This window comes from Colletotrichum siamense (assembly GCF_013390195.1).
Source record: "Colletotrichum siamense strain Cg363 chromosome Unknown KSG_Cg363_contig04, whole genome shotgun sequence".
Classification (NCBI taxonomy): Eukaryota; Fungi; Ascomycota; class Sordariomycetes; order Glomerellales; family Glomerellaceae; genus Colletotrichum; species Colletotrichum siamense.
Genome location: NW_023501017.1, coordinates 3,648,837 through 3,676,729, shown reverse-complemented (window position 1 = coordinate 3,676,729; position 27,893 = coordinate 3,648,837). Strand labels below are relative to the sequence as shown.

General features: G+C 53.9%; 7 protein-coding genes across 7 annotated transcripts; 3 read left to right on the top strand and 4 right to left on the bottom strand.

The window, feature by feature from the left end:
• Positions 1-474: 474 nt before the first annotated feature.
• ale1 (Lysophospholipid acyltransferase) lies at positions 475-2,390 on the top strand (the record flags this gene model as incomplete). Its single annotated transcript, XM_036638736.1, has 5 exons — positions 475-496; positions 561-605; positions 708-807; positions 884-1,905; positions 1,960-2,390. 5 exons carry the CDS (start codon positions 475-477, stop codon positions 2,388-2,390), a joined length of 1,620 nt encoding a protein of 539 aa, XP_036495837.1.
• Positions 2,391-3,158: 768 nt separating this feature from the next.
• On the bottom strand, positions 3,159-6,162 carry CGCS363_v006886 (uncharacterized protein; the record flags this gene model as incomplete). Its single annotated transcript, XM_036638735.1, has 4 exons — positions 3,159-3,418; positions 3,472-3,893; positions 3,959-3,991; positions 4,673-6,162. 4 exons carry the CDS (start codon positions 6,160-6,162, stop codon positions 3,159-3,161), a joined length of 2,205 nt encoding a protein of 734 aa, XP_036495836.1.
• Positions 6,163-10,390: 4,228 nt separating this feature from the next.
• CGCS363_v006885 (putative CAAX prenyl protease 2) lies at positions 10,391-11,465 on the top strand (the record flags this gene model as incomplete). The annotated part of the gene is made up of 3 exons (XM_036638734.1): positions 10,391-10,483; positions 10,540-10,923; positions 10,983-11,465. 3 exons carry the CDS (start codon positions 10,391-10,393, stop codon positions 11,463-11,465), a joined length of 960 nt encoding a protein of 319 aa, XP_036495835.1.
• Positions 11,466-11,489: 24 nt separating this feature from the next.
• MMM1 (Maintenance of mitochondrial morphology protein 1) lies at positions 11,490-12,825 on the bottom strand (the record flags this gene model as incomplete). The annotated part of the gene is made up of 2 exons (XM_036638733.1): positions 11,490-12,693; positions 12,779-12,825. The coding sequence occupies 2 exons, from the start codon at positions 12,823-12,825 to the stop codon at positions 11,490-11,492; spliced, it is 1,251 nt and encodes a 416-aa protein (XP_036495834.1).
• Positions 12,826-13,509: 684 nt separating this feature from the next.
• MTO1 (Mitochondrial translation optimization protein 1) lies at positions 13,510-18,095 on the top strand (the record flags this gene model as incomplete). The annotated part of the gene is made up of 4 exons (XM_036638732.1): positions 13,510-14,649; positions 14,719-15,329; positions 16,087-16,351; positions 16,413-18,095. The coding sequence occupies 4 exons, from the start codon at positions 13,510-13,512 to the stop codon at positions 18,093-18,095; spliced, it is 3,699 nt and encodes a 1,232-aa protein (XP_036495833.1).
• Positions 18,096-18,457: 362 nt separating this feature from the next.
• CGCS363_v006882 (putative cardiolipin synthase) lies at positions 18,458-19,556 on the bottom strand (the record flags this gene model as incomplete). The annotated part of the gene is made up of 4 exons (XM_036638731.1): positions 18,458-18,557; positions 18,613-18,859; positions 18,991-19,261; positions 19,416-19,556. The coding sequence occupies 4 exons, from the start codon at positions 19,554-19,556 to the stop codon at positions 18,458-18,460; spliced, it is 759 nt and encodes a 252-aa protein (XP_036495832.1).
• An 837-nt stretch (positions 19,557-20,393) lies between these two features.
• Positions 20,394-21,752, bottom strand: sge1 (Global transcription regulator sge1; the record flags this gene model as incomplete). The annotated part of the gene is made up of 1 exon (XM_036638730.1): positions 20,394-21,752. The coding sequence occupies one exon, from the start codon at positions 21,750-21,752 to the stop codon at positions 20,394-20,396; it is 1,359 nt and encodes a 452-aa protein (XP_036495831.1).
• Positions 21,753-27,893: the final 6,141 nt, after the last annotated feature.

The window sequence follows — 27,893 nt, the reverse complement described above, 5'->3', positions numbered from 1 at the left end:
GACTGAGGTTAGCTAGGTGGACAGGTTAATAATACGTCACACGTGCTCTTTGCAACCACACGTATTTCGCTGCTGCTCTGGGCATGCGCAGCTACTTGTCAGGTTGGGATGACCCGCAACTCTTCTCCCTACTAGCACTTCAGTATTTTTCCCTTCGGCTGAAGTACCTTACCCACAGGCACCTACTGATCGGCTTCAGTCACATCCTGGCTTGTCTCCCATCCCACGTCTTCATTCTCTCGTCCGAACGTTCCCACATGACCTAGCCTGTTGTGCTAACCACCGACTTTCGCTCCTAAGAACAGGACCCAGAACAAACTGCTACTTCTCCTGCTCAGCAGACGACATTCCGCGCCGTTCGCCCAACACAATTTCCCCGACCAGCTTCGAAGAGATGGACTAAGAAGCATTTGAACTCACCCGCTCTAACCTTCCAGTCCCTCGCTATCGCCAGCTTTGTCTTTGACGTACATGATGTTGCCCTTTATTAACAAGCGTAGGCTATTTGGCATTCCTTGAGATTGAAGTCTTTCGCAAGCTGACCCACGGTGTACCGGCAGCATTCGAGCTACTATCTTCGCGCCTGGGCGCATCGCCCGACGAACGTTAGTCTTCCCTCGCGAGAGTTTACCTACGATCGAATATATACCTATCCATATAGGCCAGCTCCAAGTATGCCGTGCAAGCTGACGTCTTTCTTCTGGCAGTCAAGCTCGTCTTCTCGTTCCTCATATCATACCCTCTCGCCGGTCTACTCAAGAGGGTTCCAGATGCCCGGCCAGACCAGAAGAATCTATTCATAGTATGGTATGACACACCTGGAGCTCCTGCGCATATATTTAATTCCTAGCTCACTACGCTGACCATGTTATTTGTGACCTAGCACCTCCGCCTTCTACTTGGTCGGACTATTTGATCTATGGAGTGGCGTGCGCACCCTTGCCATCAGCTCCATTGGTGTCTACTGCATCGCCAAGTATCTTCGCAGTAGCCCGTTCATGCCTTGGATTGGTTTCGCCTTCGTCATGGGCCACATGTCCATCAGCCATATCGCTCGCCAACTCGCCGACAGCCCCTCATCTGTCGATATCACTGGCGCGCAAATGGTTCTGCTCATGAAGCTTAGTGCCTTCTGCTGGAATGTGGCAGATGGCCGACTGTCAGAGGACAAACTGTCTGATTTCCAGAAGGAGAGACGCTTGGTTGAGCTTCCAGGTCTTTTGGATTATGCCGGATATGTCCTCTTCTTCCCTGGGCTTCTCGCTGGTCCCGCCTTCGATTACGCCGAATATCGCAAATGGATAGACACCACCATGTTTGACCTACCTGCCCAGGTCGATCCCTCAAAGAAGCCTCCTGTGCGGAAGAAGCGGAAGATCCCTCGCAGTGGTACTCCAGCTGCATGGAAGGCTGCGAGCGGCTTGGGCTGGATTGGTCTCTTCATGGTTCTCTCGGGTTACTACCCCATCAGTTACTTGACGGGGCAGTCCTATATGGATCTTCACTTCTTACGTAGAGTTTGGGTCCTGCACATGACCGGTTTGACGGCTCGTCTCAAGTATTACGGCGTTTGGTCCTTGACTGAAGGCGCTTGCATCTTGGCCGGCTTGGGCTACCATGGTGTTGATCCTGTCACCGGCAAGGTGTCATGGAACAGGCTACAAAACATCAATCCATGGGGAGTTGAGACGGCACAAAACACGCGTGCATATCTGGGCAACTGGAATATGAACACCAACAACTGGTTGAGAAACTACGTTTACCTTCGAGTAACGCCTATCGGAAAGAAGCCTGGTTTCCGCGCCAGTCTGATCACGTTCGGCACGAGCGCATTATGGCATGGGTTTTATCCCGGGTATTACCTGAGCTTCATTCTCGCCAGCTTTGTCCAGACTGTTGCAAAAAGTGAGTTGCAGTGGATGTGAATTGGCGATTCAAACAAGAACTAATTCGACATAGATTACCGCCGATACTTCCGCGCATTCTTCATCGACCCCAGCACCGGTTCCCCAACGACCACCAAGATCTACTACGACTGTTTATCGTTCGTTGTAACTCAGTTGGGCATGTCCTTTGTTGTGGCTCCCTTTCTCGTTCTCCAGCTGTCAGGTTCGATTCTGGTCTGGAGCCGCGTTTATTTCTACACTATTATTGGCACAGTTGTCTCTATGGCCTTCTTCGCCTCCCCGGCGAAGCAGCTTTTGAAGAAGCATTTGGAAGAGCGTCAAGGAAAGACCGGGGCTAAGCTCACCCGTTCTCTCAGCCAGGACAGTCTTTCTGGCCGGGAGCCGGTCTTAGGAGTCTCAGCTGATCCTCAACGAGAGATCGACGAAGCCATGGAGGAGATCAAGGCAGAAGTAGAGGCCAGGCAGAAAAGGAAGGCTGCTTGAAATCGAGCCTATCACTTATACAAAAGCCTCTCATACCTGAAAGGTAAATCACGACGCGATCGTTGTGTTACAGGCTTCAATGGATGTGGTAGATTTCGATGTGGAAAGTATTGGGCAGATAAGTTACATGTGCAACACACTACGGGGAGCATATATCCTGTGACGGAGAACTTTGAGAAACGGCCCATGGGCGCTAGTCATTAGACATTTCGTGCTACATAGCTCCTGAACCAAGCCTTTATATGCCCATGTCTATGCCTTGAAAATAAAAGGAGACTCTAGAGCCGAGTTCGAACGCTTCGAACATCGGCGTGGCGATCCCCACCCCATGACTCCCGCGTCAGACCCGGGGGGTATCGTCATTCAATCTCACCACCCATTACAGATAAAAATCTAGCATGTCGTCAACTGGAGGCCCGCCTGGGCAAACGTATAATAGTACAATAACTTTTACAGGGATGGAAGAGCACTGATAGCGTCTCTGTTTACCCGGAAGAAGAACGATGAAGTGAAAAAGAGCAGTGTCCGACAATTAGGACAAAAAGGTTCGTGTGCTTGCTCAGGTAATTCCAAGTGTCGTAGAGTCGTAAAAAGGGCCGTCGCAGGGCAATGAGTACCCATTCGTGAATCTAATGCGCTGATGTATCGAAGAAATCAATAGGTGTTGTTTTGTGTGGTGTACGCTGAAAGCATTAGGTCGGAATGCCCGAAAGTTACGGCAGTTGTCGAGCCAGACTGAGTTCCGAGATGTTGGTCGGGGTCTTGCTGCTACGCGATTTGTCCCCATCCCTGCTTGACGCCGACAACGACGAGAGCTACAATGGCACCTACGACGAGGAGGCCAATAACGGACATGTAGCGATTGAGGGCGCGCCACCACCTGGCGCTTTGGAACAAAGTCTCATCGATGGCCGCGATGCGTCGAGGAAGATCCCCTTCCTCATCTAAGAGACTTGATCGGTGATCGCGCTCCTCCATTTCAGCGTGCGGGTCAGGAGGAAGGGGCAAAAAGGCGGCAATCATCCAAGCTAGGTGCGGTTAGCAGTCGACCCAGAAAAGTTCAACACTGGATTCGCATTACCAAATGGAAGAATGAACCCGAGGGCAAAGAGCACGACTTGCATATTTCGCTTGCCAAGTAGACTATTCTCGGTGGACCATGTCATGGAAGGTGGCTCCCAAATGCTGTAACGGCTGGCCCTTTGGTCACGGCGTAAATGCGGCGACCAAATGCTCGATGTCTTTTTGCGTACACCAGGTCGAAGCTGGCTGTCTAGCGGCATCGGGTTGATTTCCATGGAAGCGGAATCCGACATTGGACCGGGAGCCAGGGGATTGACTTCCCGGGGCCGTCTTCGGGGGCTGTAAATACTCAGCGGAAGGTGTTCCGCACTTGGCGATCGACTCTGGTACGAGCTGGGAGGTCGACTGTCGTTCGGATCGGTTATGATGGAGCCCGAAGAGCTCGCCAGAAACTTTCGTTCCCCACTTCCATAGTAGAACCTGTCCAAAACTGTTAGCTGAATACCGTACTAAGTGCCTCAAGTATGGCTGTGCGCTTGACTCACTTAGCCCATGTAGGAATAGATGCCGAGTTGAAGCTGTTGGCCCGCGAACGTGAGCTGCTCGATGAGTGCAGATTACGATCAGACGAGGTGTTTGAGAAAAAGCTCGAAAGACGTGTTCGGGAAGGACGTTGGTTCAGTTGATGCAACTCCGTTAACCCATCACCATGCTCATCCTGATCGCTTATTAAACGAAGGGTGCCTCCTCGACTGTGACTAGCTTGGGGCCTTTCGAGCGAGTCTGTAAATGACCGTGAGTGGGACAGAGACCTTTCTTCATTGCCTGCCAGCGATGAGGAGATGCTGAGCATTTGCCGGCTATGGCTGCTAAGGGGTTGGCTGCCACGTCGGGCTGGAACCGACCAGGGAGACACAGAGCGAGATGGGGGCTCGCTTCCTCCCTCACTCTCCGACATGACCGTAGATAATTGTGAACTCCATTGATGCGGATGAGCTTGCATGTGGGACGGGACAGGTGTGGAGGTAGATGGCTCAGCTCTTCCGTCCGGCTGCCGCGTAGGCAAGCCAGCCTGCACACGTGATCGATAGGAGGCAGCAGGGGCGGTGATAATGTTCGTGGCTGCCTCAACGCTGCGAGAACTGGATATGGACTTAATCGATGCGATGCGCCGGAGAGAGTCTCGCGAGCGAGTTTTGTAGTAGCCAAACCTCTCCCTGGACTTCTTGCTTTTCTTTGGCTTGAGTGGTGCTACCAACAGGCTTTCTTGCGAGTATTCCGGGCGAACACGGCGGCGGCGGGCCGTAGCCGCAGAAGAGGGTGCAGGGGACGGGTCGCCGTGTAGAATATAGTTGTGGTTACTGTCGGCGCTGCTGTCTGCAGTCTTCGGAGGACTACGCTCAGCGGAGGATGTTTCTGGGGGGGACGATCGGCCAAGAATCTCGTAGTTGGAGTGACTCGATGCAGGTGGCGGCAACGAACTGTCCCTTTGAGGGATGCGAGGAGGCGAGCTAGAGTTGTATACTTGGTAATTTGTTGTATCGGAGGATATCGATGGTGGCGGCAGCACACTCTCAGTATCGGCTCGAGGAGGAGAACTGGAACTGTAAATTTTGTAATTTGTCTTGTCCGACGATGTAGACGCAGTGACAGATGATTGAAAAGACGTCTTGGTCTGCAAGTCAGGGGGGTCCGAGGGTGGGTATGGGTCGACGGCTGGCGCCTCCGGCAGCGGCGCGAGTCGAGAATCAGACGGGGATGGTGGGGCGGATGGGGCTTGGTTGGCTTCAGGGTACAGAAGAGTTGATTTTCCCTTTTGCTTGAGATCAGGAGTATTGAGAACCTTGCGTAGGCCGCCAACCATGCGGTAATTCCAGGGGGACGAATTGGAGGCGACGGTGCTGGCAATATGATCTCCAGCTAATTGCGTGGTCGAGGATGCTGGGGTTAGTGTAGCTGAAAAGCTTCGGTCCGGAGTCACGGTGGTAGAGCTGGGATGGTTTTCGCTGATGTGTGAGGCGTCTGATGAGAAGCGCTCTGGCGAGGCTGTAGAGGAAAGTGACAATGTGGGTGCTTTGGACGAGCCCGGGTCACCCGAGTTCCTGTTCTGCTGTCCTTTCTGGGGTAGAAGAGAAAAAGTCTTCCCATCTGCGTTGATTGTGATAAGATTGCGGCGACGAGACAAGGGGCGCTTCGCCGAAGGGGTGACAGGTTCATCGTCGGTATTGTACTGTGACGACCGGGATCGTGCATTAACGCGGGAATTATCGGTCAGATGAGGCGGAGTAGTGGGAACAGGGGTAGAAGGAGAGGACGGGCCTCCTGTCCAAGAGTCAGATCGCAGTTTCGAGCCTGAAACACCGCGGTCCTTGGCTGCGACCAATGGGAAGGTTGAAGACGCTGGCGACAGTACAGACGTCAGCGTACCGGAGGAATAAGAGCGCCGATGAGAGGAATAGCGGTCGCTAGCACGGCTGGCGGATGTGGAGCGATCATCGATTCTGGAGGAGTTTCGGTGGCCAAGTTCGGAGGTGTTCGGCGACAGCAATGCTGTTGTTGACGTTGGAGTGCGTGATGAGGTGGCCGAAGCGGTAGAGTCGCGATTCTTGTGGCTTGGTCGAGGAGGGCTGTAGGGGACAACGCGAATGGCAAGAGAATTGGACTGTGACTTGGAGCGCTCGTGCAGCGGCCTCCGTTGGGACCGGGAGGGGCTCCCTCGTGAGGGGCTCCCGGACCCGGACCCGGGCATTCTCGGCCGGGATGTGCGGGCACGGGGAGGTTTCGGAGACTCTGCCGTAGCTGGGAGCTTTCGGGGACAGCTTCTTGGGTTTGGGTGTGATGATTCGGCGCCACCGGGGTCTCCGGGCCATGGAGAGCCGGTGCGTCCCGGCGTGGGTTGAGATGGCCGACAGCGGGAATGGTTGGGGTAACGCACGGGAGCCAAATGCGGTCAAAGGCTGCCTGTAGTGACTGACTCGCCGGGAGCAGTTGGTTCAGCTTCGGTGGGTACCGGAAGGCGCCGGCCGGCCTGTGCTTTGGCGGTCCGGTTTGATTCAGCAACCGTACACTGTACAGTGCAAAAACAGTTGGCCGGGTGTCAAGTCCAGAGGTTCGAACTTGTCGGGCGAAAGAGGGCGAACAAGTTGGCTTGCGGCGGCGCACGTTGTTCTGACAGAGGTTCGTTCGTTGTCTTGATGAAAATCATCCGGAACTGATAGAAATTCAACGGTGTTCGAGCAGGTTGGGTTAACCACAAATGCCCGATGATACGTATTCGCTTGGCTGAATCCAAGGTTGTCGACGAGCGTAGGTTGTTCTTTGACTAAGGCGAGGCGGGATGAGCAAGGCGACTAGCACAAGCGAATGAGCGGAAGTGCAAATTTGCCGGGTGGGTTTGCGATTGTTTGCGTGGATCGATGGGAGCTGATCAAGCTGAGCGAGAGAGTGACTGAGGTGAACCGAGGCGTGAGATACTAAACAATGTAAATATCGGGTGACAGCTGAGTAGCCAAGGAGGAGAAATGAGAGTAGGAAGATTATTACTGGCGAATTGCCTGTGTTATGACTAAAGCAGGGGAGGTCGCGAGAAAAAAGATAGAAGAGACAGAGAGAGAGAGAGAGAGAGAGAGAGAGAATAGGAAAGGCAAAAAAAGGCGCCGAGGACGACGAGGCAAAGCGCTGCTCGGTTGCGCAGAGGCAGAAACCGAACAGGAAAGAAAAAGGATAAAAAAACAAAACGAAAAGGTCGAAGGAAAACGCAAGAGATGGAGGCGGGACGGAAGGGCAGCAAAAGCGGGCAAGGCATGGTAGGTAGATGGGGACCGGAGAGGCACCCAAGGCAGCTAGCTGCTGCAAGTTCCAGCACAACCTAAGCCCCCAGGCCCATGTCCAGTCCCAATGGAAGCAAGCAAAAGACGTACGTACCTACTGACATGAAGGTACCTCAGTGTGGGCGATGCGAGGCAAGGTGGATTTGAGCAGGCCCACTACTAAGTACCTAAGATGGAAGCGAACCAGGAAACAAGGTGGGCAGAGTCCAATGAACCGACAGTATACTTGGGATATTTGTTGGTTTCGCTTCGAAGCCAGCTTGACTGTCTATACTGCAACGACTGGCGACAAATCCTGGCTGCATGCAGGTCCTGTGCTTCTGACAGGATGAGGCCGGCTATGAGCACATTGAGATGTCGTTGAGTATGGGCTGCATCTGTGCTAAAGTCAAGTATCGTTGTGGGTAGGTATACCTCTGAGGGACGGTGGATAGTCTCTTAAAAGGCGGTCGAGGGAAAAGGCCAAGCTGGGGTTGAGGAGACGGGATAATCTAACTGGCCCGCCAACATCGAGTCTCCCTATCTCTGCTTCCGAAGCCTGGACCGAAGCAGCAGGGGCAGCAAGAGCAGCAAGGGGCTGGCGCAGACGGGTTGAAGACGACAAGGGGCCTAGCGAACCGGACCAGATCCAAACCAGAAACCAGACACCCAGACCAGCCAGCGAGTCGACAATGGAAGTGATGCGGGGAGGCGGTGCGGCGCGGCGATGCTTCTCTGTTGCAGATGAGATGCAGCGGCCGGGGTGTGTGGTGAGTGGTGAGCAGGATTGCCAATGGCAATCGGCAGACGGATATGACAGGTCGAGCAGTCGATTGGAAGAAGAAAAGGGGCGACAACCACGGTTGATTGACGACTCGGCAGCGGTTCGTTCAGCCGAATTGTAGCAGTAGGTAGCGTCGCAGTCGCAACTCGTCAGAGTAGATCGCCTCGGGGGTCGTTAGTCTCCTGATCTTGTCTCAAGGCCGCGGCCTTATTCCATCGCGAAAAGTAACAGATGAAGAAGGTGAAGGGAAGCGAGCAATGTGTAAGTAGATTGTCAATCGCGACAGCGACAGCGGCGGCGGGGGCCAATGGTACAAGTATTTGACTTGGAAGGCGACAGCCACGGATATTGGAGCAGCCATTTGGCTATGAACGTGGACGTGGAGTCGTGAGACGCACAGAAAACAACAAAAACAAAGCCGTAGTCGCAGGATCCCAGGGCATGAACAAGTCTGGGAGACCTGGTCTTGGGCATCCGACGACGACATCAGACGGGCAGACTTCGTCTGATTCTGGAGTAGGTATGTCCTGCTAGAGCTAAATCTAGCACGCACTCAGGGCCTTCGACGCTAATCTAGCGCAGGGCTCAGAAAGAGACAGAGACCCGGGACAGTCATGGAATACCTAAGGTAGGGCCTTCCTTTGGACCACCCGACGTCCACCAAACCCAAGGTACCTAAGTCCGTGTCTACGCCCCGTACCCAACCGCCACGCGCCGTTGCGACTTACCAGCCAGCGGCTCTGGCAGCTCCCGCTTGACGAATGGATGTTGTGCGAGTCTGAACGCGCTTCTCGCTGTGATCCTATCCATGCCTCCGTGGGTCAATCCGGTGTGCTGGCAACACACTAATTATACTAAGACCATCCACGTCTTCAGCGTGCACTCGAAAATGGGGCCTTGCGTGGTCCACCACATCTTGGACAGGCAGGGCCAGGATAAACCTTACACAGCACCTAGGCACTGGAGGCACAAGTGGGCATTTTGCTCGCTACGGTACCCGCAATACGTTTCTCAATCAAACTTGACCTTAAGACTCTTGAAGGATATTTGATGAGATGCGGAGACAGCGTCCGTGAGTTACGGTAAGGTACGGATACGCAATACGTATGACGACACACCGAAAGAGGAAGTGAATAAACACTGAGAACAACCCTCCTAATCTTGGCAGACCGTAGCAGTGCGAGATTCTTTCTTGCTGAGGCGCTCGGTTGACCGTTGCCCATGATGATACGGCAGGACTCAAACGCTCGCCAGCTTCAAGTCGATGGCCGGCAAAACCCTAGCCTCAAGGCGTTTGTCATTTTCAGCGCTGTGCTCTGTCTGACCGCCATTGTTTACTTTGGTGTGCTCTGTCTCGTTGCTGCAGCCAGCGTAGGTCGGTGCGTCATGCCCACTGGACGGGCTTGCCGAAAGCAATATCTCTTCCGTCAGAGAAGCAAATAATCATACAGGATAGGTACGTAGCAGAGGAGAGAACCTGCCTTGAGGCCATCCGTACGAGAGCGATTAATTTTGACAGCGGCGCCTGGAGGGCCTGACGTTTCATTAACCAGTGGCCTGCCCGCCCGGGGCCCGGGCCTGGGCGCCCCTGCGGAGAAATAACCAGCCGAGAAAACTTCTAATCTACCTCCGCTAGGTAGGTAGGTAGGCAGGTACATACAGTACCTTACCGTATACGGGGGACGTGAAGTCGAAGGCCAGGCGAGGGCCGCGGCGCATCTAATGGCAGGATAAGTATAGATCGCGCGGCTCAGTCGCGTTCAACAATTCCGGTACCAACAGCCTCATCTCAGCTTCTAACGCGTTCGTCGGATCCACCCTGCCACCCATTGCCCTGTAGCCGCCGGCCCCCTCTGCAGCCTGCAGGCCCTGAATTGATCGCGCATCGGTCGTGTAAGAAACCGCGGCTGTGTGAGAAGTCGCAGCTGTTTGTGTGTTAAAAGCACATTCGATCGCAAGACATACACAACGAATGCATATGTGAGAATGAGGCCGTGTTTCTGCCTAAGGTCATGCATTGCAACCTGGCACCGGCGCTTCGAAAATGCGCTTCGAAAATCAGAGGCGCCACGACAGTATAAGGTGCGTCGCGGAATCCCGCACACATGTCCCAGTGGACCAGCTGCCGATGGGTTCCTGGGTAGGTACCTGAGGTTGATTCTGGGTCTTGAGTCTTGTTACGTAATCAATGGACTTCAGCAACTTAGAGACGTGGGTGCAAGTGTGATACCGCCTCACATCATGACACCAAACCTTGGCCTAAGGTAGCTTTATCTTGTCGAGCCAATTCGTTGCCCGGTGTCTTGAGTTTCTCCTATCGCCGGTCCCGTCTCTCAGTCACTTGGCGACGCCCCCGGGCTGCGACGGCGCATACCGGCTGCTCCATGTCCTCTCCTAACTTCGGCTTCGGCCCCGACCCAGGGCCGTCTGATATGGTGCCGCCCTCTTTGCATCCCTTCGCTGTCAGCGCCATGTTGGTATGTCCAAGTTCTTCAACTGCCACTGCTTGACTTTCCTGCTCATAATTAGCCAGGTTCTGTACACAATCATTTATGTGCTTCCGCTTTACATTTCGTCGTCCAGTCGTCCCTCGCCAACTTTGTCCAGGGACGACCCGCGAGTGATTCGTACACGTGTCACTTCCGTTCTGTTTTCTACTGCCATCTGCTGCACCATCACTTACATCGTCTTGGCTCAACTTCCGGACGGCGTCCTGCCCATCTCTCCGCTCCACGCCATGGGCTACTGGCCAGTGGGCCTCGCGGAATCTGGCAGCGCTTTGCTTCTCACTTCCATTCTCTTCGCTGGCCCACTCTACGAAGCCCTTCTCATAGACGGACTCTGGGAGGATTGGAAAACTCTAGAGCCTCTTACGCATGTCTGGACCCGGTGGACCACTTGGCGCAACATTGTCATGGTGTGTCACCTCAACTTTCTGTATCCTTTCTTGCAATTTCATACTAACTTGGATCATAGGGACCTTTGACCGAGGAAATGCTGTTCCGATCTGCTTCAGTGCCGCTACTCTTGTGCGCTCGTATGTCGTTAACTCAAACCATCTTTCTATCCCCTCTCATATTCGGCCTCGCCCATGTCCATCACTTCTACGAATTCCGCATCACCCACCCCAGAGTACCCCTAATCGCCGCCGTCGCTCGCTCAGTACTTCAGTTCGCATACACTTCTCTGTTTGGTGGCTATGCCACATTCCTTTTTTTGCGATCCGGTAGTCTACTGGCCATCGTCTTGGTACATGCATTCTGCAACTCCATGGGCCTTCCCCGGTTCTGGGGATCTGTCGAGCCCCACTGGCATCTTCATGGACATTACACGCACGCAGACGCTCGGAAATGGACGGTATTCTACTATGTACTTTTGTTTACCGGGGCAGGTCTGTGGTGGAAAGGCCTCCTTACCCTCACGGAGAGTTCGTCAACCCTGGTTCCTGGCCGGTTTTGAGACCGCCTATAAAAACCAATTGAATCATGTCCTCATGTCCAAATCTAGCCCCGGTAAAGACCCAGGCATCGAGAAGTCATCGCTTCTTAATCTGCGCCGACGCAGAGAATCATGCTCTCGCCCTGTCCTGCCTCCTGTTTCGGCCTCTACTTCTCTTCGGGCCTCTGCTCGCAAATTCTGATCAATCTCCTTCCCTTTTGCCCTGCCTACTGGTGCATTCGTCTCTGCCAGTCCGTCCTCGGGTCCTCTAGTGTTCTTCTTCCGTGGCCAGAAACTAGGCAAAGCAATCTCCTGGAAACGGGGTTCAACACATCGCTCGTCAAACCAGCGGTGCAGACGTGCTTCAATGAGCTGGGCGATTTTAGGCACATCCTGGAGCCTCGATCGGCTTCCTAGAAGGCTACGAATTGAGAGGTCAAGCCGGTAATCATCGAGAAAGTTGAACGTCATCATAGTAGGGGTCGACTGCGAAGGGTTGCTGGGAATGAAGGAGATCGAAAGAGTGCCGCTGAACCTGACGACAGAGACTGACAGTGCCACCGGCAGCACTGCACTTAGCTTCTTCGGATAATTGAGGAGAAGCTTCGTCTCGATGGCCATTGTCAGCATGTCGCTGAGATCCACATCCATCCGAGCTTGCAGCTTAGCTCCTTCCCTGCTGGCAGCGCTGGCATCGAGCGTCTTGCCATTTCCCAGACTCAAACCATCCTCGTCCACCGGAATGATACGACAGTTGCTGAAAATGGGGAAGTCCTCCCCAAGGCTCAGCTCAGTAACACGGATCTCGTCCACGAAGTCGGGGCGAGATGTTCCATTAAGAGCCTTCGTGAGAGACGTAAGAATTGCGTCGTCGTGCTGGGCGTCGCTGCGTAACTGGGCAATGGTCTGGGCTATCAGGACGTTGAACCAGTCAAGGCTCTCCGGCTGATGACTGTCCACATTGTAGTATGTTTTGCTCAAGATAGAGCCAATGGTCAAGTTAGGAGGATTCCGGAGTACGCTTGACTTCTTGCGATTGAGCGTCTGCTGGCCCTGCCGAGCGTTGGCCGTCCGCAGACTCAAAAGAGATCGCTTGTGGGCGAGTGTCCGGGATCGACGTTCCGTAGCCCTGAGCGAGGCCGTTACCTCAGGCGAGGGAGGATCACCAAAAATGAAGAATTTGATAAAGGCCGCTAGAACGATGACCACCGACAGCTGTCCCAGAATTAAGCCCTGAGTGAAGGAAAGTCTGAGAGATCATTCGTATTGTCAGATCCGCTCTACATAATACTGACGTCTTTTCCTTGGAGAGAATTCGCTGGTTCGTGACTCACGCAGGTTCGGCTTTTGCCGGGCAGGTGTCTGTTGGTAGACTCGTCATAGTCGCAAGACAGCCAACAAACAAGCAGACTGTGGAGTGGCGTTATTCTCAAGACAGCAGTATGGTTGCATCGAAGAAGAAAGAACCGGGAAATTCGGTCTGCTGTTTGTGCGAATATCCCAGGGCGTGAATAGGCTTATAGCGATGGCCATACAGAGGAGTTGTTGCGTGGCAATTGCTTACCCACCTTAGGTATGGTAGAGAGTTGCAGTTCCTTCAGGTATTACGGCGGTAGGTGCCTACCTTACCTGTACTAAGGTACAGGTGTCTCACTGCCTCAGGTCCCCTGAATCAAAGCCCCGCACTATGGGTTTCACGGTCTATTACTGCAGTGTCTCGACCATGCCTACCTCCCTACCTAAGGCACCCACCGTGGCCGAGTAGGTAAGAAGCTCATTGTGTGGCTCAATTGTGTGGCATGCGCCACGAAGCTATGGACGACGACACAAATCGAGGCAGGCATCCTATCCTTCATCACCTCCATCCCTTTGCCCAAACATCGACAATTTCGACGCCTCAATTCTTCCACGAGTTTATCGCAGCCAACACAGCCAAGACCTCTTCATCTGCCTCAACAATTGGCAGCACTGCGGGCTCCGCATAGTCGCTCGCCTTCCTGCGTCGGACAGAGACACTACATACACATTCGCGACCAACCGAGCTTGTCTCGTGTTGTTGGCCAAGATGGACGTGGCTCAAGCAGTGGCCGGCTACGTATCACGCATGGTTTCATCAGCCGACCCTCTTTCGAACACACAGTCGGCCAAGATGAAGGTCCTACTGCTGGACCGGGAAACCGTGCCTATCGTGTCCACCGCCATTACGCAATCTTCTCTGCTTAACCACGAAGTGTATTTAATCGACCGGATTGATAATCCCAGCAGAGAAAAGATGCGTCATCTTCGATGCTTATGTCTCGTACGGCCATCACCAGAATCTATCCAGCTGCTCATCGATGAACTGCGCGAGCCCAAATATGGCGAATACCACTTGTACTTCACCAACGTTGTGAAGAAATCATCGCTCGAAAGGCTTGCTGAGGCGGACGACCACGAGGTGGTCAAGCTAGTTCAGGAGCATTTTGCCGACTTCATTGTCATTAACCCGGACTTATTTTCTCTCGGACTCAGCCTTCCTCATCAACGCATTTGGGGGAGTGGCCCACACACCTGGAACCCGGACGCGCTTCAGCGAAGTGCGGATGGACTCGTTGCTCTATTGCTGGCGCTCAAGAAGAAGCCTTTGATTAGATATGCCAACACGAGCCCGCTCACTAAGAAGTTGGCAACGGAAGTCCGCTATCGCATTACCCAGGAAGAGCAGCTGTTCGATTTCAGAAAGGTGGACACCCCTCCCATTCTTCTAATCCTTGACCGTCGCGAGGATTCGGTCACGCCGCTACTTACCCAGTGGACGTATCAAGCCATGGTGCATCATCTCCTAGGCATCAACAACGGTAGAGTCGATTTGAGTGATGTTCCGGACATTCGGCCGGAGCTCAAGGAAATCGTTCTGTCTCAAGATCAAGATCCCTTCTTCAAGAAGAACATGTATCTCAACTTCGGCGACCTAGGTGGAAACATCAAGGACTACGTGGAACAGTACCAATCCAAAACGCAGAACAACGCCAACATCGAGTCCATATCTGATATGAAGCGTTTCATCGAGGAGTATCCGGAATTCCGGAAGCTGTCGGGCAATGTGAGCAAGCATGTTACCTTGGTCTCAGAGTTGAGCAGGCGTGTGGGCGCGGAAAATCTTCTCGAAGTCAGCGAGCTCGAGCAGAGCCTAGCATGCAACGATAACCATGCAGCCGACGTAAAGGTGTGTGCCAGAAAAGTCCCACGAACGACCATGATCCCGAGCAAGGTTGACTAACTGCTCTCTTAACAGAACATCCAAAAGCTCATCCAGTCCCCGAAGGTGACAAGTGACAGCAAGGTTGCCTTGGTTGCTCTGTACGCACTGCGATATGAGCGCAACCCGTCGAACTCTCTTCCAATGCTCATTGACCTTCTGGTGGCAGCTGGTGGGGTTTCGGTACGGCGAGCAGATCTCGTCCCGAAGTTAGTGTCTTATCAATCGTCTCTGCAGCAGTCACAGGCACAGACAGGCATCACAGACATATTCGAATCAGCGGGCATTTTTGGCTCAGCGGGCAATCGATTCAAGGGGCTTAAAGGTGTTGAGAATGTCTATACCCAGCACAGTCCCCTGATGGAGAGCACCTTGCAAAATTTGATCCGGGGGAGACTCAAAGAACAACAATATCCATTTGTCGAGGGTGGCGGGACTACACGAGATAAGCCGCAGGACATAATTGTTTTCATGGTCGGAGGTGCAACATATGAAGAGGCCAAGATGGTTGCGACCATCAATGCAAGCACACCCGGTGTTCGACTGGTGTTGGGCGGCACAACCGTTCATAATGCTTCAACGTATCTCGAGGAAGTCGAAGATGCTGTGTCCTCATGGCCCGATTCGCAACAAATGGGAACGAGACGGTAAAAGCATCGGGGACCGGACAGAGTTGGTTCCGCGAACTCCAGACAAATGGAAGCAAGCCTATATCAATATTTCTATGACACTTCTTCAATGACAATAGCTAATGGGCTGGATGCCTGCCAGTTGTGAATCAAAGTCCTGGCAGATGCTTGGAATTATCATTCGTTTGTTGATTGTCTGCTTTGCACGGCATATATAGATTGCAGATTGCATACTACTTATTAGCCACGCCGTAACCATGGTGTAGTTACGTAGGTAAGGTAGCGCCACGTCGCTATCGGTGTTTGTTGTCACCGACTGCCGGTCAAGGGGCCAGCACGTTGGGGCCGAGCGCGGGAGGCGGCCCCCCCCCCCCCCCCCCCCCCAAAAAAAAAAAAAAAAAAAAAAAAAAAAAAAGAGAGAGGGAAACAGATCAGACGAGGCTTGACGCAAGTATGGCGATCGGGTGGCCGACGGTTTAATACCATCTCCTCACAAGCCTCTCTCCCAAATCATTTTGCTCTCCTCCTTTACTTTCAAGCTTTGTCTGCCCGCGTCGGATCTAACATTGCCGGCTTCTTCCCCTGTCAACGAGACATGCGATCCCTTGCAGCGGCTCTGAGGCTTCGACCGCGCGGCTTCTGCGGCTCCGGATGTATGCAACGTCCAAATCCGTCCCGTAGTCAAGGCGGGCGGGGATTTGCTGCTGTGGCAGAGGGCACAAGGTCTGATCGTACTTAACAATCCGATTCGCATTGCGCTAATACAAGGTCCCAGGCCTTTCGACGTTGTCGTCGTAGGAGGTGGTCATGCCGGCGCAGAAGCATGCGCCGCCGCCGCCAGAGCCGGCGCAAAGACGGCCCTGGTCACCCCGAAAATGGAGAATCTCGGCACCTGCTCTTGTAACCCTTCGTTCGGCGGTATTGGAAAGGGTATCATCTTGCGCGAGATCGATGCTCTGGATGGATTAGCCGGCAGAATCATTGACAAGGCTGGCATCCAGTTCAAGGTCCTGAACCGTTCAAAAGGCCGCGCCGTATGGGTAAGGATTTTCCATCATTTATGGTCGTCCTGGCGGGTTGCATGACTGATTCACCTCACAGGGCCCTCGGGCGCAAATCGATCGAAAACTTTACCAGAGATACATGAGAGAAGAGCTGGAAACGTATCCAAACTTGTCCGTTGTACTTGGCAGCGTCACCGACATTGTGACAGATGTCACGCTTGATGCTACGAGCGCGGCGAAAAATAGGATTACCGGTGTACGTCTGGAGTCTGGCGAAGTCCTCCCTACCACCCAGGTCATCATCACAACCGGCACGTTCTTGAGCGGCGAGATACACATTGGTATGGAATGTTACCCGGCAGGTCGCATCGGAGAGGACGCCTCGTATGGTCTGAGCAAGTCGCTCAAGGACGCGGGCTTTAGCCTAGGAAGGCTGAAGACGGGCACACCGCCTCGCATTGCCAAGGACAGTATCAACTACTCAATATTGGAAGAACAACCAGGGGACGATCCACCCCTACCCTTCAGCTTTTTGAACAGTCAGGTCGCTGTGCAGGATCAGATGCTCTGCTACATCACTTACACGAATGAAACAACACACGCAATTGTTCGCGAAAATCTGGACAAAACAATACACATTCGGGAAACTATCAGGGGTCCCAGATACTGCCCATCCTTGGAAGCCAAGATTGTCCGCTTCTCTGACAAGGAAAGGCACATCGTGTGGCTGGAGCCTGAGGGTTTTGACAGCGACGTGATTTATCCCAACGGCCTATCGATGACTGTCCCGCCTGAAGCTCAAGAACAGATCCTTCGCTCAATTAGGGGCTTGGAGCGCTCTGTCATGACGCAACCAGGATACGGTGTCGAATATGATTACATTGATCCCCGGAGCCTAAAGTCTACTCTGGAGACAAAGAATATTGCCGGCTTGTACCTGGCAGGCCAGATTAACGGAACTACAGGTTACGAGGAGGCGGCAGGGCAAGGCATTGTCGCTGGCATCAATGCTGGCCGAGCTGCTCAGGGTCTTTCACCAGCCTCTATTTCGAGAGCAGACGGTTACATCGGTGTTATGATCGATGACCTGATCACCAAGGGCGTCACAGAGCCATACAGAATGTTCACATCGCGAAGTGAATACAGGCTGGCGTCTAGGGCGGACAACGCAGATTTGAGGTTGACTAAACAAGGACGCGAATGGGGAGTCGTCACAGACAAGCGTTGGAGCTCCTTCTCTCACGAGAAACAGCAGATGGATGAACTGATGTCTCTGCTCAAGAGAACATCAAAAGCGCCCCAGGATTGGATTCGTGCAGGTTTCCCTTTCAGCAAAATATCTGAATATCGCGACGCTGCTGACATGCTCCTGTTGCGAAACGTCACGATGGACCAAGTTGCCGCTGTTGTTCCTGGGATCGGTGACTTCGCTGAGAACATCAAGTCTCGGGTTCATATTGAGGCCATGTACACACCCTGGGTAAAGAGGCAGGTCAGTGAGCGCAAAGTCCTCAGCCATGATGACAAGGTACATCTCTCATCAGTTGATTACGATGAGGTCCCAGGACTGGCTACGGCGGAAAAGAATGTGCTGAAGGCCATCAGGCCCGAGACTCTGGCTCAAGCTAGGAGGCTAGAAGGCATCACCCCTGCTGGGTGCATTCGATTGGTTTCCTACATCAAGAATCAGGTCCGCATCAAACGAGCGGAGCGCTTGGCAAAGCAGACCGGACAGTTCAAGTTAGAGAACCCGAGGGCTTCCATGCCTCAACTGCCTTGATGAGGTATGGTGGAAGCCCTCTCACGAATATGAATAGTCATGAATAAACGATTCTGAGCAGTGGTTTCTCTTACTGGAAGCGGCCACATTCTCTCCAGTGCCCAGGCAGAGATGCCCACCAATGACTAGCCCCGTTATATCGATTCTTGATTTTTCCCACCTATAACGCCGTTTTGCGATGCATACATAAGATACCATACTCGCTGCGTCCTATGAGTGTACCTAAGTGTGAAGGCCTCCCTGGATTTTGTTGGGGTCCATCGTGGTGTTCTTCACGGCCGAAGCTGTCCGGGTCACAGCGGGAGCGCTTATTGATTTTCCGTCTCTTTCAGACCTTCGTATATGCCTCAGCCCTATGAGCCCTATGCTGGCTTATCCTTGGGGGCGGAAAGGATCTTGACTGCGTCCTTGCTGAAGACGTAACTGGCCCCGCTCCAGACTGTTGTGGTTGCCACAATGTATCTAGCCGTGGTGTAAGTAGTGATACGGGGGGTTGACCAAGCTTCGGACAACTTACTGTAGAACGGTCAGTGGCGTAGAAAGGTCGTAGGTGAGGACTGGCGCGGCCGTCGTCAGGCCCACCAGGGCAAGCTGGAGGAACGTATTGTATTTGCTGATGGTCGTCGGACGAACTTCGGCCGAGGGCAAAGAGAAGTCCCAGTATCGCGCGAAAGTCTTCGGGGGTGGGAGGGAGATCCAGCGATAGTAGATGGCGGATATCGCAAGACCGACATCGCGGCCTAGGATGATGGCGGCGAGCCAAACTATTTGGGCAGAGCAAAGTCAGCTGTTTCCGTCGTTGATTTCCCCTCCACATTCCACCTTTTCCGTCTTTGTCATGGCCGCTCGTTTTTGTCCCTCTCTCCGAATATCCGTCAAACTGGGATAAACTGACCTGGTAGAGAGCCTTGGGCAGCTAAGCACACCGTCAAGACGGTCATCAGAGTCTTATCGGCCATAGGATCGATGACGGTGCCTACTACCGTCTGAAGGTTCCATCGGCGGGCGATCCAACCATCAAGTAGATCGGTGATGCCCGCATAGGCAAAGAGACCCAGGGCCCAGGCATGCTGATCGTGCAGTATGAAGTAGCCAACGAAGGGTGCGGCTACGAGTCGCGATAACGTAAGAATATTCGGGATGGTATAAATATCTTCATGGAGATTCTTTGGGAACGCAGGGATTTTAGACGCGATTTTGGACGAGGTCGTCGCACTGCTGCAAGACGTTGTTAGTCCAGTAGTCCGCTCCAACCGTTGGCACCGAAACAAGAAGCCGTTGCAGCTCAGCGAGACTCCATGCACATGTCCAAAAACATACCTTGTACTCTTCCCATCGCTTCGAGATGTGTAGGGCGCAAGTGACCATGGGCGCTGGTGAAGCTGAATTGCCTTGGTCGGAAGAGGAGCCGTCAGCTTGGTATCTGGCCGCCACGCTGGTGACGAGCATGCGACGGGCCATCTACTGAGTCGTTGACCACAATGCGTCAAGGCCGTTCGACCACCAAGCCTGAGCATTACCATATTTGGTTCCGGAACTCGACGTCGGCCAGTCGCCAGCTACGGTGCGGTCCGTTGCGAAGGGCACGCTCAGTCCCTAATTTACTCGACGACGGGGACTTTCGTTCTAGCTGCACAAGGTTCCTAAGCAAGGCTTTGCAATTGGCCAGGCTCATGCCAGTAGCGGGGCATACGCTAGGAAGTGCGCCACTTCAGTACCGAGGTTTGGCTGCATGACGGTTTTGGATTTATCATTTTGGTCACTGTAACTACAACTGTGACTATGGCAACAGCTCCATCCAGCCGTTCTCTTCAGAGGCTTCTGAACAAGAGGGCACTTATAAACGCTCGACGGCAAAGACGGCGCGCGCCACTGTATCTGTAAACTGTTTTTGCCCCGTTGCTACTGCTTTTAAGCGCCACAAACATCTTCATTCTCCGCGCAACGCCGCCTCGTCTTCCCCTACTTCACGACTGTCGAGGCACACTCCATGTGTGCTTCCGCGAAGTCGTTTTCATCATCACATAATCCTCCACAGGCGCGCCGAAACCACCAGCACTTACGCCAGTCACGAGGCGTCCTGCTTCGGTTTCCTCTGTCCCACACTCTTCCAATTTCTCGGCGGAAATATTGTAAGATTCCTTTGCCGTTTGAGAAGTCACGCCCCGCAACATTTGGCACACTGTCGTTCAAGGGCGATCGCTCTAGGCCCCGTTCAGGGCGACTTGTTCCTCTGCACTTCCAAGGTGCCATTTCCTCACAGATCGGACTCCTGTCAGTGGCAGGTGTCGCCAGTTCTCAAGTCCTATTCATGGCGTTGCTCCCGCTTGGCCACGCAGAGTTCCCTTGAGACATGTATTGATTTTGATCATCCTCGAGTTGGTCGAATGAGTTCCAATCCCGAGAAATCCCGTCGAAGGTGATGTTTGGTGCAGACCTGTCGCCGCCCAAGCCGGATTCGGAGTGTACGTTTCGTGGAGACTGAGCAGGGAAAGCCTCGTGTGATGTCATATCGGTAACCCGCTGTGGCTGCTGCGAGTAGAGCATACTGGACATATAATTACCCCCCATGGATCTTGCCGGATCGGGCACAGCAGGCAAGCTACCCGTCAGGCTCATGTCCGGCCCCGATGTGGGCTCGTATGCCGTGGAATGACGACGGGGGTGGTGCTGAGGTTCCAAGGCTATTGTCCGTGATAAGTCAGGGCCCAAACCTGCGCCAGAGGCATATCTATTTGGTCGGCCCATGTTGTCGTAGTACGGGTGGTGTTGTGGTTGCGCGTACCCAACGTTGCCTACAGACCCAGGCACCGCACTCAAATACTGTGGCATGTAGGATGCTTGTCCAAATTGGGTACCCATGCCACCCATGTGGTGAAGAGAAGGGACGGACATAGCGCGCGACATGCTCTGGTGGTGACTGTTGACGGGATACGGATGGGCGAAAAGTCCACCGCCGTGAGGTGCTCTCGAGTCATCCATTTCTACCTCGTCGATAGGTGCCCTGAAATTTTGAGACATGATCAGTTCGCCTCGAGGGATGATGGTCGACAATTGGTGGTCTTTAGATGGCGTCAGAAGCTTGCCCTCGGTCACATCTTCCACGTTGTAGTAGGAAACCAGGTGATGTGGAACGCCCTGGTAGGTGACGCTGATGGTTTTTTTCACCAGCCCATTCTCTTTGAAAGGATACGAGTCAACCAGTGAACCGATCAACGCCCTCTCAGCGTCTTTCGTTGGGGTTGAACCATCACCCATACCAGGCATGTTGGCAGCAGCCCCGTTGACACTTCCTTGTCGTGAGGCCACATCACTGGGCTTGGTAACTCCGGTCGTCTTTTTGTTCCTCTTCATGGCACGCTTTTTTTCGCCGGGGGGGAAGGGCCTGTCGAGCTCGCGGTAAATCAAGAAATTGCCTAGGATGCGACTGGGGCTCCAAGCAACGCCGTCGGTCCAGCGCTTGATGCCAGACGAGTGCTCCTCGTAAATGAAAACATTTCCGCTTTTAATGAGGTCCTGTCTTTCACGGTCGTGAGGCCTTCGGGGAACGTGCTGCAAAGCACTGCTGAGACAAGCTTCGAAGAGCACCAAAGCGTCCAAGGTGGATGCAACGTGTCCTACGAACGTAGGGTTTAGCGGAACGTTGGAATTCGCCATTTTGGCCTCCGGCAGCGTCGAGTCTAATTGTGTGTAAGTTCTCGGTTTCCAACGTTGTCCAAGTAAACAGAGCATAGTAGAGTTGCGCCACTTACCAACAGAGTACGCGAAGTGCGATGGAGTGAGTAACGAAGTTGCGGTCGTTGCCGTTGCCGTCGCGGTGGGCATATGATGCTGCGCGTTGGAGAACTGATTCTAAAAGGACGGTAGAGCAAGGTGGTGATGATGATGGTGCAGACTGTGTGGGATCTAGTCTGACCAAGTTGTGTCTTAATATGTGTCAAGACTAAGTAAGGTTCGGAAAAAAGACGGTTGGGAAAGAGAGGGTGGGAAAGAGGGGAGGTTATGAAAGGCACTTGATGGGTAAGGTGAATACGATGAAGTGTGTGGAGCTGGAACTGGGAAACAGTCGGTTCTTGGTTCGGTGTGCGCTGGTCGTCACATCCAGGTCACAGTACCGCCTCCCCCCGTACGCCTCTTTTCGGCGGATCGACCTTGTTCGACGAAAAAATTTTGAGGTCAACAGCTACAGCAAGGTGGACAGCGGAACCCTTCGCGTCGATTTAACCACAGTTGGGCGTCGGATGGCGCGACGGCGAGGCACCTGGTCGTAAATAGAGACGGACAGAGAGGGAAGCTTGATCTGGGCTCGATACGGGCGTCCACGGCGCGTCCAGAAAGTAGCTAGGCAGCTGTACAGGCCAGCCAGGTACTCTTCGTAAGTATGGCAGCGGTTTGTAGGTGACTGTGTAAGAGGCTTGTGGCGTGCGTAGGCCAGGAACCGGAGGTAGATGGCAAGATCCAGCGTTTTAAGGTTCGAGCGCTGCACAGACAGACGAAATGGCTGGTCCAAAAGTCCGACGTGCTGTGGGCGATTACTCTGCCTCGTTATGGACGCGGTCGAGGACAGAGAGGTTTGTGTGTACGTATGTGTGTGTGTAGGTGGCGGGCAATTTTTGAACCACGAGGTGGAAGGTGTCGGATTGCAGATTGACGAAGGTACGAAGACCAAAAGAAGTCAAGAGGTGGTGGTGTATGTGTGTGTGAGAGAGAAGGGGATATATAGAGAGAGCCAGAGGTAGAAAGACGCAGTCGTTATGTGAAGGTAACAACGAGTGGTGAAGATGATGTGGCGGTGATTGCAGATGATCTTGCACCCTCGAATGTCGAAGAAAGGCTCCAGAATAGATATAAACAGGAGGGAGGGCCTCGGAGGTTTTTGATTCTGAACCGAGCGGTTGGGCCTCGAGCTCCCAGGTTCGTTAGCTTAGCTTCGGAAGCTGGGGGAGTAGCAGAACCAGAGGAGCAGCAGACGCAGGCGCCAAAATGGTCAATGACTGAGATGGAGATCGCGGAGCCGGCGATGGACTTATATCATGTCGGTGCCCGACGGCAGAACTGGTATTTGCGCGTGAAGATCGGAAGACTGGACGAATTTGTAGAGAGAAACGGTCCAGGCTACCATGGGGGTCGAGCAACTGGAGTAAACGAGGATAGAACAGAGCGACAAAAGCAGGCCTTGTCAAGTACAGGGCAGATCGGGCTCAAGGCTCAAGGCTCAAGGCTCAGGGCTCAGGGCTCAAGGCTCGGGATGCCGACGTAGGGCCACGGCCACGGCCTGGCAAGGTGCCGTTGTCGACAAGAGCAGGAAGCTGTTTGAACCCGAACCAGGGTAGCTGATGAAGCTCTACCATGTACGTCAGAGAGCCAAGCAGACAGGGCGGACGGGGCAGAGCGGCGGTTGAGGAGCAATGGTAACAAGCATCAATTTGGCAGTCGTATCAGGAGGGGACGTGGTCGTGGACGACCAGGTTCTGAGAGAGCAGAGCCGATTAACGTGGGGAGCAGGACGAGGCGGAGACGACGGCGGCGGCGGCGGCGGCGGTGGGACGCAAAGACACACAACCCATAATAGGACGTCTCGTCGGTGGCAGCAAGTTGGAGGTTGCAGGGGGGGAGGGGTGCGCGAGGATCGGGGAGGGGGACGGTGAATGAGACGGGGGAAGAGGGAGGAGGAGAGGGAGAGAGAAAGAGAGAGAGAGACTGAGGGACGAAGAGGGGATAGGCGCGTGAGTCTGTATCCGTAGTGTGTCTGTGTATGTACGAGGAGGGGAAGGGGTGTAGGGGGGTGGGGGTAAAGAGAGGGTGAAGTTATGAAGGGGAATGAAGAAGGTAAGGATGGGGGTTAGCACAGACAGATGGTCAGAGAGAGAGAGAGAGAGCGAAAGAGAAGGGTAGGAGGGTCGCAGAATGAAGAGAAGGTGTGTACGGATGGGGTAGTGTAGATTTGGATGCCCTGAGCTTTTGCTTTGGGTGGGTGGATGAACGGGGGGATGGGAGAGGCGGAAGGAAGGGGGAAGAGAGACTCTGCACGTGTGTGAGAGCGAAAAGGGAAGAGATACAAGGACGAAGGCCCGTAGACCTTGGGGGAAACGGTCGGCGATCAAAGGCGGGCGGGCGAACTGGAGAGGATGGCAGGGGAAAGAGAAGACGCCGGGGACTGGTCTGTACCTTTTGCGTGTCTTCGCGCGAGGTACCTCAGGTAGGGCATGAGCATGGACCTGCACATGGACATGGACATGGACATGGACGGGGAAGACAAGGGAACTTGGACTTGGCTTGAGCCGATTTTGACGGGGGGTTTCCTACTGCTACTTGCGGGCGGCGGGAGGTGTGTTCTGTCTGATGTTCTGTATCTAGACTATATGCTAATTGTACTCCGTACACCTGCTTGTCTGTCTGGAAGACTTCTGACTGGAGATATGATCGTCTTTCTTTTCCCAGTCTTTGAAGCCAACGAGCTCAAGTAGACGTAGTAATGAGACACTAAGCCGAGAAGAAGGGAACGGCGCCGGAGAAGGCACCAGGGCATTTCTACCTTTCCTAAAGCATTATCTTAGTTTGGTACGCAGGCACCTACCTACCTACCAATACGTAGGCATGGCAGTAGACACGGCAACGATTGCCAGGGAATGCAAGCCAGGAGGCCAGCAAAGGTAGGACAAGGTTAAGGTATGAAAAGGCAGAAAATGAAATGGCAACTGCTGGCCGGTGCTTGCTTGGTTTGCCTGAATTTGCTTGGGGCGGGTGGCAGATGCTTCTGTCTCTGTCGCTGTGTGTACTAAGTAGGTATGCCTCACCTTACTTGCGGTTTGGCGGAGCTTGCCCCGTCTTGTCTTATGCTGCTGTTCTGTCTTGGCTTCATCTAATGCAGTAGGTGTTTTGCCAAGTGGAGATGGAGGGGGAACAAAGGACAGTGGTGGTGCTGGTGCTGGTATTGGTGCTGCCGGTGCTGGCTGTCGAGATGCAGATTTAGATGCAGCCGCCGCTGGGAAATGATGCAGGCACAGGGTTCGTCGCAGTAAGGGAACCCCAATCGTCTACTATTTGTAACTCGTCGTGGTGGAGCCAAGATGAAATGAGGGGTCGAGTCTTAGAGGCCGTGGAGCAAAGAGTTCCCAAGGCCCAGGAACGAGGTACGGCATCTAACATGACACTCCCAAGACGCTGAGGTAAGAAGAAGGCCACCACTTCGACTTCATCCCTTTTGTCGGTTATTGCTCATCCTCCCAGAAGCTCATTGTTGATCCATAGTAATTGGTCATTAGCCTGCGACAGCTGCGTCCTACCGCAATGGTTGCCGAATGCCAGTGATTTTGGTGCTCTTCTCTCGCATGATGGAGTGTGTAGCCGGGCCGTATACATAGCTAGGCAACATATCTGCTTTTTGCGACGGGGAGCCCCCCCGACGACGACGACAATGACGACGACGACGACGACGACGACGGCATGCCAAGCCGAGCCGAGCCTGCTGATGGGAGAGTGAGATACAGCCGTGCTGCTGCGCCGTCTATCTGAGGGTGGCTTCTGCTCGTAATCGCCGCCTACTGCGTTTCTATGGTATGTCCTTGTTTGGCCAAGCCGTGCCAAGCCACATGAAGTGAAGGGGGGACGAGGCGGAGTAAGCTCAGAAGCACATTGCAAAGGCTGTAGCGCCAATGTCGCGCCGTAGTTGGGTACTCCGGCTCGGGGACGCAGGTATGGCTGCGTCGAAACGGATGGGTGGAAGGTGGAGGGATGGTGGATAGCGGAAGAGGCAGGGAGGGAGCCATCAAGTGATTTGATGCAATGGGATGGGATGGGATGGGATGGGATGGGACGCACGAAGAGTGGAGGACCGGTGATGGGCTAAAGTCATGGCTGATGCGGATGACAGTGGCATAGGAGAGGATTGACGGCCACGGTTGAGTTCTAGATAGAGGGAAGGCGAAGAAAAAGGTAGAGGGCTAGCGATTAATGTTGAATGGAGGAGGAGTGGTGGACAAGGGCAAGAGGGACGGAAGCCAGGGAAGCATGGGCGGACAAACCCAAACACAGACACAGACACAGACACAGGAAACCACAAAAGAATGAAGACAGACGCCCTCGAGGAGGAAGACCTGAGACAAGGAACATGTCTGTACGGGAACTGACGGTACGTAGCGGCCCTCCGGACACTGACCACGCAGTGCACAGGAGGAAAGCCCAACATGTCCGTCCGTCGGAGACGAGGCAACGCCCGACGGCCATGCTGAGAAAGGAAAGGAAAGAAAGCAGACGAAGTAGTCAACGACACAAAGTCAACTCAACTTGAATGTATCCGCAGCGCACCGCACCACAATGTGAGGCTGGTGGAGAGACGAGGCGAAGCAGGGTAGGTCGATGTATCGTAGGGCTGCCGCATCAACGCGCACCAGGTTATCGCCATCCATCCATCCATCCATCCCTCCATCCGTCATGAGCAGCCAGCAACCTCGTCTTCTTACGCGCGGAGAAGGCTCATGACAGCACAAGCCGAGGCAGTGTGTCGAATCAGCAGATATCGAAGGGGTCGAACCGTAACACCGGGCTGGGCTGCGTTGACATGACGGCAACTCATGATGCCGGCTGCAGAGATGCAGGCACGTCGACGGAGTGGGTTAGCGCGGCCTTCTTGGACATGGCGCCCTGACAAAGACGTCGGCCTCGAACGCCGTCACAAGGAAACCTGCTGCTCCGAATCCGAACGTCGCCGGGAACCCGGCCGAGAAACATTGTCGGGGAACGCTGCGGGTGAGGCACTGTGCCACGACGTGACTTCAACGTCTACTGAACGTCTTTGAAGCATGCAGGGTAGTAGCACGGCTGGGTTTCGTCTGGCCCTTTTAGTTTGAACCGACCGAACCGATAGAGATGGAGACTGGATGGACGGGGTTGTTTTTACTCAGGCACCGCTCATTTAGCCTGTGATTCTGGCTTCGCTCGATGTCACGCTCTTTGGATTGACATAGGCAGTAGTCAATCCAAGGAGCAGGGCCTTGGGCGACACCCCGCAGTGTTCGGCAAGTGAAGGCAGATATTGCTGGCGGTCCCGCAGTCAGACAGACTAGACCAGACCAGACCAGATCAGATCAGCCCGTACCTGATGCTGACTTGCCCGGGACTTTGGCATTGGCTGAGGAAATGTTCGTCCAACTCGTCAAACGCATAGGCATAGCGATTCTCAATGCTCCTGGCTAAACAACGAAATAAGACGAGCCGTTGCTGGATTTGGCACTAGTCCTACACGCCGACTGGTTTTTCGGCAGGGTGCCGCCCAAGCCACGTTAGCTAGGGATACCGGCCCTTGTGTATAGCCGAGGGTACGGATGGAGGTACCGCGAGGTAGGGCCCCGAGCAGACGGGATGCTCCTCCCTCCTCCCTCCTGTGTGATGGTACAGAGTATCCGCAGGTGCTTGTGGCTCGTTTTCGCAGTGGCAGGAACTCAGGGAGGCGAGAGAAAAGGAGAGGGGGTAACGTACCGCACCATACCTTGCCTCACCTTACCTTACCTTACCTCACCTCACCTCATTACCGTACGGATACACCCACCATGGCTCGTCGGTTTCGCTCGAGGCCTTGGTATGGGAACCCCGCGCGGGTATTGATTCGTGCCTGACCAGGGCCCAGGTCCCGAACCCTACGCTAGGAACGAACAGCTAGGGTTGGCAGACAGTAAGAGTGAAGAAGGCTTGGTATGGGTGGCATTGGGAACTGATCTGATGTGAATGGCTCCCACTGCTGGCTATTGGACTACGCCGTAAGGTAGTCCGCGGCTGGAACTTTGGTTGGCACAAGATTCT